This window comes from Nomascus leucogenys, chromosome 7b (genome assembly GCF_006542625.1).
Source record: "Nomascus leucogenys isolate Asia chromosome 7b, Asia_NLE_v1, whole genome shotgun sequence".
NCBI classification, from domain to species: domain Eukaryota; kingdom Metazoa; phylum Chordata; class Mammalia; order Primates; family Hylobatidae; genus Nomascus; species Nomascus leucogenys.
Window position 1 is genome coordinate 104,633,121 of NC_044387.1, and position 16,097 is coordinate 104,649,217.

The 16,097-nt window shown below is 46.1% G+C and overlaps 1 protein-coding gene across 4 annotated transcripts in view; it reads right to left on the bottom strand.

Moving 5' to 3' along the window:
* Positions 1–6,807: 6,807 nt before the first annotated feature.
* The window catches only part of IRF2 (interferon regulatory factor 2), an 87,253-nt gene continuing 77,963 nt past the window's right edge, over positions 6,808–16,097 (bottom strand). For all 4 annotated transcript variants that reach the window (XM_003271471.4, XM_030816370.1, XM_030816371.1 and 1 more), the window contains 2 exons: positions 9,797–9,843; positions 6,808–8,155 (listed from right to left, as the gene is read on the bottom strand). In XM_003271471.4, the coding sequence (XP_003271519.1) occupies positions 7,847–8,155; positions 9,797–9,843 (356 nt within the window). In that variant the 3' untranslated portion in view covers positions 6,808–7,846. The remainder of the gene's footprint in view (positions 8,156–9,796; positions 9,844–16,097) is intronic.

Here is a 16,097-nt window from a genome sequence, read left to right on the forward strand (position 1 = left end):
ATGTAAATGTACCTTTTGTATCTGTTTGTGTTACATACCCGTCTTCCAGCACAGTCTTCTTAAAATAATGACTAACTTTTGAAATAGATGCTCATACTTCTTTAGCAGATTTTGTCCACAGGTTTTCTTGAGGTCAGTGATACAAAAGCTTAATGTTTGCGGCTCTGTTTTATGAATATGTTGAAATATTCCTAGTTTCAAAATTGCTGAGTCAAAATGTCATGAATCCCAGGATCTAGTGGGAATTATAATGCAAACTGGTCCACGAGGGAAACTGTATCAGTGGCCAGAATGAAGCAAATTAGAATCACTTCAATAATCAAAAGTTAATGTGATTCCACTGGGTGGCTTTATAAAGCTTAAAAAGTTTGAATCTATGTTGTTTAAAAAACAAAATTGGCCAGCCATGGTGGCTCACACCTATAATCCCAGCACTTTGTGAGGCTGAGGCGGGTGGATCACTTGAGCTCAGGAGTTTGAGATAAGCCTGGGCAACATGGTGAAACTCTGTCTCTACAAACAACACACAAAAAAATTAGCTGGGCATGGTGGCATGCACCTGTATTCCCAGCTACGACTCAGGAGGCTGAGGTGGGAGGATGGCTTGAGCCCAGGAGGCAGAGGTCGCAGTGAGCCGGCACTCCAGCCTGGGTGACAGAACAAGACCCTGTCTTAAAAAACAAAAATCAAATTAACTGCCAGCAGGTTTATATCTCCTTCAACTTCTACCAGAAAGGAATAAATTCTCAGCTCCTTCTATGCCACTTGACAACGGAATGAGGCTTGCCCAAAAAAAGGATAGCTCAGAGAAGGAAAGACTGATTTTAGCTATATAGAAATTGGGGTCACATGTCTGAGCTCTGAGATCCTCAATGGTCAAATCTTGAATTCATGGAAGTCTGGGAGAAGATGGGTAGTTTGGAATCAGTGCTCCAAAATATGGATCTTAGCTATTTTATATGCAGACGGTGTGGCTGATATAACTGAGTGCTTACAATGTACTTCATACGTTACATTATCTTATCTAATTCTCACCTTGCAAGTAAGGTGTTAATACCCCCCATTTTATATGTGAAGAGACTTTTTCTCATAGATACAAAGAGATTTGCCCAAAGTCGTCAGCAAATAAGAGCAGACTGAACCCAGGTTTATCTGATTTCAAAAAACGTATTATCTTCCCACTACATATGGAAAGTATGGGATGCAGATTTCATTCTCTGGATATTCTTACCTTGGATTTTTCACTCCCTTTGGTATTCCTGGCAGGTTTCCTGAGGTGTGACAGACATCCTGAAGAGGCACTCAGCACCCATTCTCAACTCCTTCTGGAGTGTCTTCCTCTACTGCAGAGGCGGGAACTCTGAGAGCCATTTTTCCATTCTCACTTGCATCTGGGGTTCTAACTGTGAATGAGGTTCAACCAATTATATGCATTTGCAAGAGATTTGGAAGTCAGAATGGAGGCAGAAGCCACTTCCTACTGATTGGCTGTAAACACTGGCAAGCATGATTGTGGTAACACTGGGGCTTTCTGAAGCCATGTCTCAAAGTTCAGCCACTGATTGCATGGGTGTCAAGAGACATTAAAATGGTGGTGACAGAACTTTCTAATGAACAGATTTCAGCTGAAACAATGTGTCTTCAGAGTCACTATTTCCAGCGACAGGCTCCTGATTTCCTCCCTTTACGGTGGTGGCAGATGTGGAAGCACCGCAAGCCGGCTCCCCCAGCCTTCCCGACAATGTTGTAGACACCTGCTTCTCTCTAGACAATGCCTTTCTGCTTAAAATAGCTGGTGTGGTTTTTGTTTCCTGCAACTAAACCCCATTGATATATGCTGTTTTCCTTCTTTCCCTCTAACTGCTGGTTTTCACAACCGCCAACCGTGCAATCGATCCTTTAAACTCTAAAATGAAAGCCTTGAATATCTTCATCACTCCATACCCTGCTTTGTTTTTCTCCATAGCATTGATTGTCATCCAAAGATTATTTTTATTATTTGTTGATTGTCCACCTTACTAGAATTTAAGCTCCATTAGAATAAATACTTTGTTTTGTTCACTTCTGTAACAACTCTGACATTTAGAACAGTACTAGAAAATAGCAGGAATTCAGTACATAGGGTTGAATGAACGAAATCCACCTTTCTTAACCAAACACTACATTAAATTAATGCGTTAATAGGGTCATCAACAAGATATCCTCAATAACACCTCCTCATGAAACATTTACCTGGGTTTTAAAAATCCTCCAAAAACACAAAATGTCATTCATGCTATGTAACTCAGCATCACATTTAGGTGACATCCCCTCCCAGTTTGCCTGAGACCTTCCTGGTTTTAGCACTAAAAGCCCCATGTCCTGAGAATCCCCTCAGTTCTGGGCAAAAAGATGATTGGTTACCCTAATTAAATATGTTAGTTGCTGAGAAAGGCACTGTAATTACATTACTTTAGATCAATTTTGCAAATAAAAGTTTGAAAACACAAATCCACCTGTGGTCTCCTTCCCATACCAGCTGTGTTGCACAGGATCCCCGGAACCATCAGGTAAAATCCAAGCAATGGCTTTGGGCTGCATTTTATGTTTTTTACTAAAATTTCTATTGCTCGTACCCTGAATATTTCAGAGCTGAGCCTGTGAAATCTTTTCTGCATCTCAGTTACATTCAAAACATGAGCTTCCCAGAGAAAAGATACGGCAGCATAAAGATGTGCTCTAGAGTCACAGCACCGGGTAAGTCCCCTTGGGATTCAGCAGAGTGAACTCTGCAGAGAATATGGATCAATGTTAATTCTGGGAATGAATAAAGGCTTAGTCATCACCATCCCCCGATTAAGGAACTCACTCCCATCTCGCTGCTAACATTATCCTGAAACTTCAGGCAGTGAGTTCCGGTGCAGCATGTGGATTCGAAATGTCAACGCCTTTGAACTGGCACATTAGAGAAAATTTGGAGAATAAGAGTATTCTCAGGCATACAACCCAAGCTGCCAGAACATCTCGGATATCCTCTCCCTGATGATTCATGTGGAGAGATGTTTGGGTGTTTAGATTTTAAAATGTGCTTCTCAACCAAAAGTGAAACTTAAAGATGCTATCACTCTGGAGTTTTTTTGCACCTGCAAAAAAAAAAAAAAAAGTTGTGTTTTTAAAATTAACTGTTTTCGCGACACAGGCTGTTGCACGTGATATTGGTGTTTCTCCAGCCACGCATGTAAGGGGTTAACTGGGCAGCGGTTGCACAATCCCAGCACACTACATTCCACAGCACCAGCAAGCTCTGTCTGAACGTGTTTATAAAGCAGATACGGGGAAACTGACCAAACCTCCAAAGGGCAGCGTGCTTACAGAACAGAAGCACGCACACGGCTTTTCTTCTGAAGAAACTTGGTCAGACTCCAGAGCAGGCTCTTTTCAGACTATGTGAACTCTGAAATGTGCTACATCTTGATCCTTCCACAGCACAACCCAGGTTCTTGGACAGACTTAACATTTTTGCTAAAACCAGCTATTAGGCCTGACCACTTCCTTCCTTCCAGGCACTATTTTCAGAAGCAGAGACACAGTGCGTCTGCACCTGTTGTTCGTGTGGCCACAGAAGCAAACCTCTACAAAACCCTCACTTGTCTGCACAGCAGGACCAGTGATGCCCAAGCCCAGACAGGGAATGGGGATCGTACCAGTGTCCCATGGGGCCAGTGAGGACGTAGAGGCCAGGCAGCCTCACGAGAAAGCATCTCCCCCTGACTCCTGCCAGCTTCCTGCATCTCCTGACCTGAAGCTTCGCACGGCCGGGCTCTCCTCTCCAGGCCTGTGGTTGGACACATTCCTAAGGGGGCCAAGCCAAGAGTCCCAGCCTTGTTCTTTTGACACCGGGATGGTGGGGCTCAGGGGAGGAGGAGATCCCGGGGATGACAGCCCAGTAGTACCCAACCTTGATTCACACGTTGGGGTGTAAATGAGGTTGAGAAACAGCCTCAAGAAGCTGATGGTGTCACCCAATTGCCCTTGGGAGGGGTCCACTGCAGCCTGGGGACAGAGGGAGGTCAGGGTCATGTCCTACCAGCTCTGATCACTCTGGCCCCAGCCATGTCATTGTACTCCGGGATGGAGTTCAGGGTGAGGTAGGTGGCTGAACGGCACCATGTAAAAACCAGTTTCTGCCTCCAAACCAAATGGTACTCAGACATTAGCCGTTTGACCCCTGAATGCCAGGAACTCATCTTGGCTACCTGTGTGTAAACCTTTCCCTAGCTTTTGTCTTTTATCAGGAGAAATCTGGCAGAACAGTGGGTTTTTTTTTTTTTTTTTTTTAACCTTTTATCTGGGCTTATTCGTTCAAAACTACAATAGCAGGGGGCCTTTAAAGCCTAATGAATGCAGGTTACAGAGTGGCCTCAAGCAGAAGTCTCATGTTCCATCTCTCTGAATTAGGGGCAGGAGGCCATTTGGGGCTTACCATCTTTCCATTCACATGCAAAGTACTTCCAAAAGCACGAGTTTGAAAACTCAGACTCTTGAAATCAAATGACTCATCTCCTTCACTTCTAAAATCTCCGTCTCAGTAGTGGTTACATGACAGTATGGTACACTTTGGATTCGGGTGGGGAAAGGGTATTGTTTTAGAGTATTGATGTCCAAGAATTTGTATCCCATAGCCATGTATATTTCTTCTTTTTTACAAATCCTTTTAAATAGACTAAATACCACCTTTGGCAGTGGTTCATCAAAACACGGACAAAACAGTACGGTTGAGGGTGGATTTATTTAGATATGCAAATGGCATTCCAGAAGCCCCTTTCGTCAAGGTGTGTGGATGTGCTGGGTGCTTGCAACCTCAAGGCTGGGCGGAAGTACATGTCCCTGAATTCACAGTTCGCAGCTGTACAGTGAGCCCATTATCAAGGGAGTGACCCAGGTACTGGCTGCAGAGAATGGAAACTATTGTTCCAAAGGCAGTTACGCTGAACTTGAACTTGCTATTAAATGCACACGTGCACACACGCACCCAAGCCCATCATAAAAGCCTATCAGCTCACACAAATACCAACCAGAAGCATGCGTCCCTGGCACTTCCTCTAAGTGACGACAAGGTCTGAGGCTTGGGTCCATGAGCTGCCCCACTGCCTTTGTTTTTCTTCCCCATGTCAACCCTAGGCATCCTGAGACTAGCTTGTTTTCCTGCGTTGCTGGCAAGTATCACTTAGAAACAATACAGGCTTTCTCAGAAGTATTTTAAACATGATTTCTGTTTTTCATGGCTTTATTGGCAATGGCGTATCATCTCTGGAACTTAAATGGTGCATTTCCAAATCCTGAATTTTCTTCCACCTGATGGGGCTTGGGAAGTCTGGTTACACTACAGAAGCAGGGGGAGGGCAGCAGGAATGGCATTCGGGACCTGAGATGCAGGAAGAAGCCCTGAGTCTGTGTTGGGAAGAAGGAGGGGGGAGGAGACCTGAGCTACCTTAAACCCTTTGATACCCAGGTCATGTGACTCAGGGCAACCTTCTGTTGCTGTTTTGTTAATTTATTTAAAAACAGGATGACTCAGTAAAAGGTTTTAGATGCAAGTCTCAAAGAACTGAACTTCTCCATTCAGGACCTGGGGGAAGAGCAGGTCTTAACTGAAAAGCAGGGTGCCAAGGAGCCAGGGAGCATCCCTTTCCTCCTGACAACTCCCCTTCCACTAAGAAACCGAGACAGTCAACGAAAGCGCTCCTTCCAGAAGCAGCCCCGCCTCTGTGTGTGGCATTTTAATGACAACGCATCCGCCAGGAAAATGCACAGTTGATTTCCATTCAGGGCTGGATCACTTTATGACCGCTAATTCTATCTGCAGCCACATACGGAGATAGGCATAAAAATAGCCTTTTGTCCTTTCATTAAAGGAACCTCTTCAAATATTAACTTAGCAATCTCCTCCACAACCCCCCAGAGGTAGTAGGCCGGAAGCGAAGTTTTCATATTCTGATTTTACAGAGTAAGATACTGGGGATGCAGGAGAGGCTGGTGCTGTGGCTTTCTCCAGGCCAAGACTATACCTTCAAACACCAAGTGACTGATAAAGACTGGTGTTCTTGAAGTCACCCCTTTTATTCCACAAGACACCCCAAGTTTTGAGGGCAGGGTCTATGTGTAAGGCCTCGGGTCCTAGAAAGACGAGTGATGGACATGGTGTTAGAGCCCAACACGTATCTCCTGTTGTGGAAAATGTCTTGTCCATGCACCCCTCCAAGTGACACAAACACAAAACGTTCATCGTACGTGTAAGCCTAAGGATGAAAACAGGAAAGACACAGAGGTGGGTGAACCTCGCTCACAGCAGAGAAGGAAACCAGTGGAGTGGCTAAAATACTCCCCCTCCATAAGGAATGCTCCCAACACAAAGGAAGACAGACGTTTGAGATAACGGATATGCTTACGAGAACAAAGACCCCCTTCATAGCACAGAGAATTGGGCTCAACTTGTGCCCTTACCTCTTAGTGCCACTATGAGCCACGTAAAGGCATCTTCACATTAAGTCTTCATTTCCTCCACATGAAATGGAGATGAGCGCCTATTCTACAGCACAAGTGTGAATGAAGACGGGAAGTCATGCAAAACGCTCAGCACAGGCCCCTGCTCAGGCGAGCACTCAACAGAAGAAGTCATCTGCAGCCTCACAGTAGGAACCTCCAGGGTTTCTTGTGGTCAACAAAGGAAAACATTTTGGTCCCCAAAAAGAAACAATACTTTGTCAGTCCTATTCCGTGATTGTGCTCTTTTAAAGCAGACACAGACAAAGCCAGGAGTGATGCCCCTTAAAAATTTAACTATATATCATATTCATTTATTATCAATCCACAGGATAATCTGATTGCTACATGAGCTCATAAAAGCTTTTTTCACCTTTACAAAATTAAAAAAAAAAATGTGCCACAAGGATGTAATAACAACTGCTGATAAACAAGAAAAGGAATCTTAAAATTATAAATTTGCTGTAGAAAAGATAAAAAACAATTATATTTTATTTAGAATTTTACCTTGAATAAAATATTCCCCTGTATAAAAAATAAAAAAGCTTGCTCTGGTTAGAATTAGAGTATTTTTGTCTTCAAATCTGGGAATTTGCATAATATTTCCATGATACTTTTTCCTTTGTACCGCGTGGCATTCAAGCATAGCAGATTAGAAGGATTTTTTTTTTTAAAGCAGTCTTAAAATGGGACATCTGTAGAGAAATTCATTTCCTTCTTCTCCTCCGGATGTGGAATGGAAGCTTTGAGGGAAGGAAAAGTAGGAAAAGAGTGGGAAGGGGTGGGATGGGATGGGACCGGACGGGATGGGATAGGAAGAGAGGCTGGGGAATGGGCAGAGAAGGTGGTGCTGAGTGTGCTGTGAGATAGAGCAAGATCACAAGAAGGCCTATCTGTAAGTGCTTTAAGATAAGGTGCAGAAGCAGACTGCAATGTCGCTAGTGCTGCCTATGTACATATTCACAAGAATAAAAAATTCCAGCTAGTTCACATTATCTCGTCCGTTCTGAGGCATCCACTCCACCTTGCTGGCCTTGACCGCAGGCAATGCAGCACCTCCACTGCCCTTGTTGGTCCTTGAACTTGAGCGAGTAGCCCTGGGAGATCCAGCAGGCTCTAGAAACACACGTCTACCAATGGGCTGGAGTCCTGAGTTAAAGAGAAGCTCCAGTACTGGAGTTGGACACAGCAATCAATGTTCTATTGTCAAGGCTTTTTCCCTTAGATTTGTCTAAAACAGGTGTCAGAGAGAAAAAAATAAAATACAAACAAACAACAAAACAAAGCCAAGAAGCCCCAACAACCACCGGGGAGAGTCAGAGGCTTAACAGCTCTTGACGCGGGCCTGGGTGATATCCGATGTTTTCTTGATGACGCTGGCCCGGGTCTCCCGGTCTGGCCGACTGCTGCTGGGTGCTGGGGTCATGGAGGAAGAAAGGGGGAGGTCTTGAAAAGGGGGCCAGGAGCTGTTGTAAGGCACCGGATTGCTCTCCTCTTTGATGGTGACCTGGAGGTCCGGTTTGTTGGAAGTGACGAAGGACGCCATGCCAGGCAGCAGGTAGGAGCCCCGAGTCCCCATGTTGCTGAGGTACTGTTTGCCTTCAATATTCCTCTTCCGCCAGTGTGGCCGCCCCTTGCAAGAAAGTAATTAAGATATGTATTTCCTTCTCCTTCTATTGGATGGCTTTTTTAAAAATGCATCACTGGCCAGGTGTGGTGGCTCATGCCTGTAATCCCCGCACTTTGGGAGGCTGAGGCTGGAGGATCACTTAAGCTCAGGAGTTTGAGACCAGCCTGGGCAATGCAGTGAGTCCTAATCTCTACAAAACATAAGAATTAGCTAGGCGCGGTGGTGCACACCTTTAGCCCCAGCAACTCGGGAGGCTGAGGCGGGAGGATCACTGGAGCGCAGGAAGTCAAGGCTCAGTGAGTTATGATTGCACCACTGCACTCCAGCCAGGGCAACAGAATAAGACCTTGTCTCAAAACAACAACCCACCAAAAAAATTTTTAAATGAAAAATGTGTCGTTCCCATGTGTTGGCGCTTTAGCTGAATTTTTTAAAACTGCAGAATGAACAAAGGCTTAGCACCTCTACATCCCTCAACTGAAATCTATTGCACCCAGCTATTCATATGCCAAGTAATGGTTTTTCTTCCCTTTTCTTTTTTTTTTTTTTAAATCAATTCCCATTTGCTACCTCCCAGAAATACTTTCCAGACTACTCTATGGAGGCAGGAAAAGAAGGCAGCAGCTTGGTTTCTGGTTCCCTTGTGCTCTGCGGCTCGGCCCGATTAGGCTCGATAGGTTTCAGGTCACCACGGCCAGTGTGGCACAGTGACTCAGTCCCTCAGTACTGGCCCAGTCAACCTGAGCCAACCTGCATTTTCAGAGAAAAGGCAGTGAGGAACTTAGTGATAGGTAACGAACACCCCTTGATTGCTTTCAAATGGGGGCCGCTTAGAGCTCCATAGTGTACAGCAAGCAGCGGCCTCAGGGCTGGCTTCATTCAGAGAAGAGGCTAGAGCTGCAACCTTGAAGAAATCAGGCCAGGGTGTATGTGAGCGTGTACATCTGTCTTTTCAGAATGCCTGCACTTTTTCTGAAAGTGTTTAGTACGTGGGAAACCACTAATTCAAACAACCATGAGCTTCCCTCTCTCTTGCTCCCTCCCTCTCTCTCTCTCATTCACTGAAGCACAGACCCCCAGCAGACGGCCAGCAGGAATGCTTTCCATCTCCATTCCCACTTTCTGCCATTGTGCACGCCCCATCTACGGGAGGGAGAGGCGATGGGACCCACTCGGAATCGAGATGGGGCACACAACCAGCGCTCTGGGCACGGGTCACAGGGGGAGGGAACCCACGCACACGTGGAAGAGGCTTTTGCTTAGCATTTTCTGACGTGTGCTGGTCACTGCTTTTGGCTGGGAAGCCTGTTCTATTTTTGCCGGTGAAGTAGGATGTTTAAGTGGTAAGAGCATCAGCATTTCCCAGCCTCCACTTCAATTCCCTTTTCCTGCCATCACAGCTTCTCTCTACCTGATGGTAACATTTAACTCCCTTTCCTCCTTTCACTTCCAATGCCGAATTTTATAACCCCAAACCCAAAAGTATGGTAAATTTTAGGTGATGCATATTTCACCACACAAGAAAATCCCAAAGTGAAGCTTGTGATCTAAAGGAAAGGTGCGTAACCAGCAGCGAGGAAAGCCCGGAGCTGGTCGGGAGGCTTTTCCTTGGCAGCATCGTGGGCGGGCTGGGCGGCAGCTTACCTCAGCACTCTCTTCATCGCTGGGCACACTATCAGTCGTTTCGCTTTCTGTTCACAGAGAGAAAAACACAGGGCCATCATTCCTGTCCCTCAAGCTGTCCCCAGTGTTTATAAAAAGGAGACTGAGTAACTAAACGCATCACCTCCCTCCCTTTGTAAAGTCAAACATTCTACATGGGAGAAGCTAGAGTGAATTTCAACTCTGTAATCTTCAGAGAAACCAGGCTTGAGAGCTGTGAGGAGGCTCCCTTGGCCAGGGCTGGCCTGTGTCTACACTGGGCACTACCTCCCAGGAAGGGGCGCTGGTCCCTGGGGCCCTCCTCACTGCAGCTCTGTCCACAATGCCCACACGGGTCCTGTCTTCCAATCCATGCCAACCAATTCATTTAATTCCCAATGCAGAGTTGACCGTTTCCAAAAGGTTTTCCTGCATTATCCCCATCCCACTCAGATCCTTCCTTTACCTCTCACCCATTTAGGACTTAGATCCTGGATTTCTAGAGTTGCATCTGCCATGTGGGTTACTGTAGGTGGACAGATCTGGGGTGCCCCCATGATCCTCACCTCCTCGGATTCACTTTCTTTGGGATTGCCTCCCTTGAGTGTGGATGGAATGTGTCTGCTTCTAACAAATAAGATCCAGCAAGGGGGATGAAATGGATGTGATCCTGTGTCCAAGATCATGTTACATAACACAGAAACCTGCTGGGAGAGGAAACACTCTGCCTTGCTGGCCTTGCTGAGGCAAGCAACCATGTTGGGAAGGCTCCTATGGCAAAGAACTAAGGACTGCTTCCAGCCAACAGCCAGCAAGAGACTGAGGCCCTTAGTCCAACAACCTGCAAGAAACGAATTTTTCCCAAAACCACGTGAGCTTAGAAATCGACCCTTCCCCAGTTGAGCCTCAGATGAGACAGCAGCCCTAGCCAACACCTCCATGGCAGGTTTGCAAGACTCTGCAGCAGAGGACCCAGCTAAGCCACGCCTGGATTCCTGACTCACAGAAACTGTAAGATCCAAATGTGTGTTGCTTCAAGCCACTAAGTTTGTGGCTGCATGGTTATGGCAGCCAATCAGTTACCATCCCCATTTGGCCTGCCAGCTGTGAGACACTGGGCAAGTTTCTCAACTTTACTGAGCAGCAGTTTTCTCCTCTGTAAAATGAGGGCACTGCCACCAGCTAAGAGGATTACATGGAGAGTGAGTGAGAGGGTACATGGGAAAAGCCTAGCAAGGGCCTGGCACACAGCACACACTCCGTACATCAGCACTGCTTAACACTGGGTTTGCACAACAGGCTGGATTAATGGAATCAAAGTCTAGTGATTACACATGACCTATGCTTAAAACATTTTGATTTTGTAAAATAAAACATCAATGGTGTGCGATTTTTCCAGTGTCCATAACCATTGAGAAATAAAATCACAGAGGGCAGAGCTTGTGCAATATTTAGGCATTTAGAGATCACTTAGCCTGAGCCATTCGTTTTACAGACAAGGCCTAAACAGTAACTGCAATAGCTTCTCTTCCTGATGGCAACCTTTAACTGCCTTTCCTCCCATTTAGTTCCAATGCTGAATTTAATAACCCCATACCCAAAAGTATGGTAAATTTTAGGTGACGTATATTTCACAACACAAGAAAATCCGAAAGTGAAGCTCGTGTTCTAAAAGAAGCAAACATTTAGGGAGCCCTATGGGTCAGTGCCATGCCAGAGGCTTTGCATGCAGGTCTCACAGGGGTCCTACGTCAGGAAGCAGCTGCTGTCATCCCCCGTTATGCAGAAGAGCTCTTATGCTCCAGTGCCTTCCAGCTTTCCTCCCGGTCCCTGCTGTCTCACATCTTCCTGGTGGCAGAGCTGGGATGAGATGGCTCCAGCCCAGACAGAGCCCTTTCTTCCAGTGAGAGCATTAGCCCCAGATCAGGCTCTCTATCAATTAAAGGCAAAAGAACAAATGGACAAACTGTGCCACAGGTGCATTCCTTAAACAAGGAGAGTAAGAATGTGACTCCACTGGTCCCAGCCTGGAGTCCCTGGGCCTGTTTCTCAGCCACTGTTCTCCAGTGACTTCACACAAGCCTGAGTAATCGCGGGGGGCTGGCCGTGAGCATGCAGAAGACAGATCTCTCCACTCCTCAGACTGGGCATGTTTCCCCAAAACATCCTGTGCTGGGAGCCACAGAGGCCCAGAGGAGCCCTCAGCCTCAGCTGACGATGATCCCAGCTATGAAGATGGCCTGACATTGCTGAGCACAAGAACTGTTTCCACGCAGAAACACATGAAAAACAACAGAGAAAGAAAATTCCCTCCTCGCAGAACCCTCGTGCTGGCTCAGCATCCCGAGGAGGCAGGAATCGGAACAGCCACTCCCAAGAAGATAAATGAGGAACAGAGATGTTGAGAAACTTGCCGAAGTTGCCAACCGAGACAGCACAGAGGAGAGAAAACAAAACGGTACTTCTGATTCCAGGGCCTGTGCACTGCACACAGCAGCCCCGCTTCCCTGCTGTTCTGGCCTCTGACAACATTTCAAGATCCGCTTTCCATTTTATGCTTAGCTTTCTTTGTGCTCCAAAGCCAAGGTTTCTCTTCCTTTCACACGGGTTCAGATGCTCTTCACTCCTAATGACTTTCCATAAATATCACTGTCTTCTTTTCCTTTCCCCGCCAAGTACAAACAAAGATACGCCACCAAGCATGCTTTGGGGGCTGGGATTCCAGCACAGCCCCAGTCGCAGGTGCAGGAGGGGCTGGAAGTCAGATCCTGGGGTAAGGCTCCCGGGTAAGACCTTGCACAGCCTGTGAATGTGACCGGGATGCTAACTTCCTTTACGTACCCAGTTTTCACCTTCAGCGAAATAGCTGCGGATAAGAAAAGATACACACGCTCTGAACTTCTGTTTTCAGCTGACACAAATGCGAGTTAAAGAGCGTCATGTCTAGATTAAGTTCCACAGCATCTGAAGTTGTCAGGAAGATGTGCCATATTAGGACACTGACAGTTTTAAAAAGGGGCCTTGAGTACCTTAGCTTAGGAGCAGAGAACCCTGAACCTCCCCCTGAGGGCAGCAGTTCTCTCTGTGACCCCAGAATCGGTGGCTCAAAGTGCTTTGCTGGATGCACCGTGCCCCATGTCCTCTGTTTCCTTGGTTTGACTCCACCACTGCCACTTCCACGCTGACTTCTTACACAAGGGAGCTGACTGCAGCTGTGCCTCCAGATCGGTGTTGCTATTGAACTATCAACATAAGTTGTTATTTCATTTTCCCTTTTGATTAGTTTGGATTTGTTTTTGCTTTTTGTTTATTACTTACTTCGAATACAATGGAATAAAGAAGTCTGGAGTCACCTCTCTAGCAACTCCAAACAAGCCGAATAAGCTGAAGGTGTTTGCACAGAACCAACAGGCACAGGAGTAATTCTCTTAACCTTTCTGGTCTCAGTTTTCCTGAAAGCATCTAGGGTGGGAGGGAAGGGGAGGATTTGGATTAGATGATCTCAAAAGCTCTTCCAGTTCTAGGGTGATGCTGGTTGTAGGTTCACTCTCTATCCAGTCCAGTTTTTAACGCCTCCCTGAGAATATACGTATTGTCTAACCAGGAACACTGCGGGAAGGGAGAGGATACATTTTTACCTGAAAGCCTTTTTGCACTCTGACATTCTGCTACACTTTCTGGAAGGCTCTTGTTCAGCAAGTTTGATTTGAATTTCTTTCTATTGATCATATTCTCAATTACTTTCACCAGGAGTAAATTATTTTCAAATCGGAGTCCTCTTAATTTCAAAACTATTGTGTCTTTGCTCCGCCCAACAAGATGCAAGCCTGGTGTGGTTTCCCGAAGGATTCAAAGCCTTTACTGACGGCTGCTGGTCAGCAGGCGATCTCCACTCTCTCATTATAGCCAGTGAGTCCTTCAGATGACACTTTCTTCTCGAATCTACGCTCCAACCCCTCTTACCCAACCTCCCCCATTATTCTCCTGTGATTTTCTTTTACTAAACCATCAACCACCTAATAAAATTCTGATGCCACAGATCAGGCAAGGGGTCACTTTGTAATGGACCTTTAAACATGACATGTCTCTCTGCCAGAGCTTCCCAAAGTGGCACTTTGAAATGTCCCTCCCCAGTATGAAAGTTTCACAAATCACACCAGAATTTTATGTTGTCTTAAAACATCCAACGCAAGTACTGTCTCTTCTCTTTCTCACCATAATATTTAGACCATAGAGGAGAAGACAGACTTGCAAAACTGAATGTGGTTTTGTAATATACCACTGGGATTATAATTCAATGATCAGTAGGGGGAAAAAGTAGCAAACAGCAGCCCCCAAATACCAGTTTCCCAAACAGATGAATAAAGGTGGTCAGAGGAGGCCGGGCACGATGGCTCATGCCTGTAATCCCAGCACTTTGGGAAGCTGAGATGGGTAGATCATGAGGTCAGGAGATCGAGACCATCCTGACTAACACGGTGAAACCCCGTCTCTACTAAAAATACAAAAGAAATTAGCCAGGCGTGGTGGCGGGCACCTGTAGTCCCAGCTACTCGGGAGGCTGAGGCAGGAGAATGGCGTGAACCCGGGAGGTGGAGCTTGCAGTGAGCTGAGATCGCGCTACTGCACTCCAGCCTGGGCGACAGAGCGAAGACTCCATCTCAAAAAAAAAAAAAAAAAGGTGGTCAGAGGAGGTTGAAATTCAGATGAACAGCCCAAACAGAGGAACTCCATCACGAAAAACAGGCAAATGGCCGACTCTATCAGAGAACAGAAAGCAAGAAAGGTGAATACACGCAGAAAGCTGCCTTTCCTGGCAGCATGTTATACAGTTTCTGACGGAGGAACTAAAATTAGCCACAGTCAGTAACAGGGAAATGTTTTACATCACTGTGAGCTCCAGAAAAGCAGCAGCAACGGAACATTTTGCCTCCATCCAGTAAGCCTCCCTCCACAAGGCTCTGGAGAATCCAGACAATGAAAACAACGGAAAGAACCAAAGGCCAGGCTGGAAAGCCAGGCTCCAGCAAAACCTCCTGTTGACTGCCATCCTGGCACTGAAATCCTTCCTTTCAAATCTATGCAAATGTCCTGAAGAGAGTAATGAAATGTTCATTTCTCTCTGCATGGATCTGCTGTTCTCCGGAATCTTTTGCTTGAGCAAATGCCACTGCTGGCAGAACAGCAAGAAGAGGTCTTTCCAGAATCCCTAAGAAGACCTCAGAAAAGTCTTACTCAACAGATAAACATAGAAGTCTATTCTAAAGCTCCAACCCCCTAAAAAAAGAAGAGAGAAAGAAAACCACATGGAGTGTAACGATGCCTGCAGCAGCAGGATATAGCAGAAAGTCATGGGTTTTTAGCCATAACTATGTAAATATAAGCAAAGTGGCTGAGTGTTTCGCACTTCAGTTAGCTCTACTGTAAAATTAAGGCATAAACATTCTGCTCTGCCTCCTTTGGTGGGTCCTTGTGAAAATCAAATGAGATCACGGGATGTGGCTGTGTTCTGAATGGCAGAGCCCGTGCAGCTGTCCAGGGCAGCAACACAGGGTGGGGATTAAGGACGCCCTTTGGCATCAACGGCTCATGGGTTCTAGCTGTGCTCCCAGGTGTTCCTCCCTCAGACACACTGCTTTACCCATGTCTGCCATAGATCCATATATATATTTTTTTTCTTTTTTTTTTTTTTTTTTAAGACAGGATCTCGCTCTGTCACCCAGGCTGGAGTGCAATGGTGCAATCAGGGCTCAATGAAGCCTTGAACTCTTGGGCTCAAGTGGATGCTCCTGCCTCAGCCTTCCAAGTGGCTGGGACTACGGGCACATGCCACCACACCCGGTTAACTTTTTTTATTTTTTGTAGAAGTGCGGTCTCACTATGTTGCCCAGGCTGGTCTCCAATTTCCAGGCTCAAGTGATCCTCCCACTTCAGCCTTCCAGTGCGGGGATTACAGATGTGAGCCACCACACCCAGCCAGATTCATTACTTTTAAAAACGGGATGATGATGACGCCCAGGCTGACAGGGTTACTCTAATTATAATTAAACACGTCAACTGTATCAAACCAGGCATGGCAGCTCATGCCTGTAATCCCAGCACTTTGGGAGGCTGAGGCGAGCAGATCACTTGAGCCCAGGAGTTCTAGACCAGCCTGGGCAACATGGCACAACCCTATTTCCATTAACAACAGCAACAAATAGTCAACTGTATCCAAGCACTGAGCATGGTTCCCAGGGCACAATAAACCTGCAAAAAATAGTAGTTCTTGTGACTGCATATACTGGCAAGGACCAAACAGGGA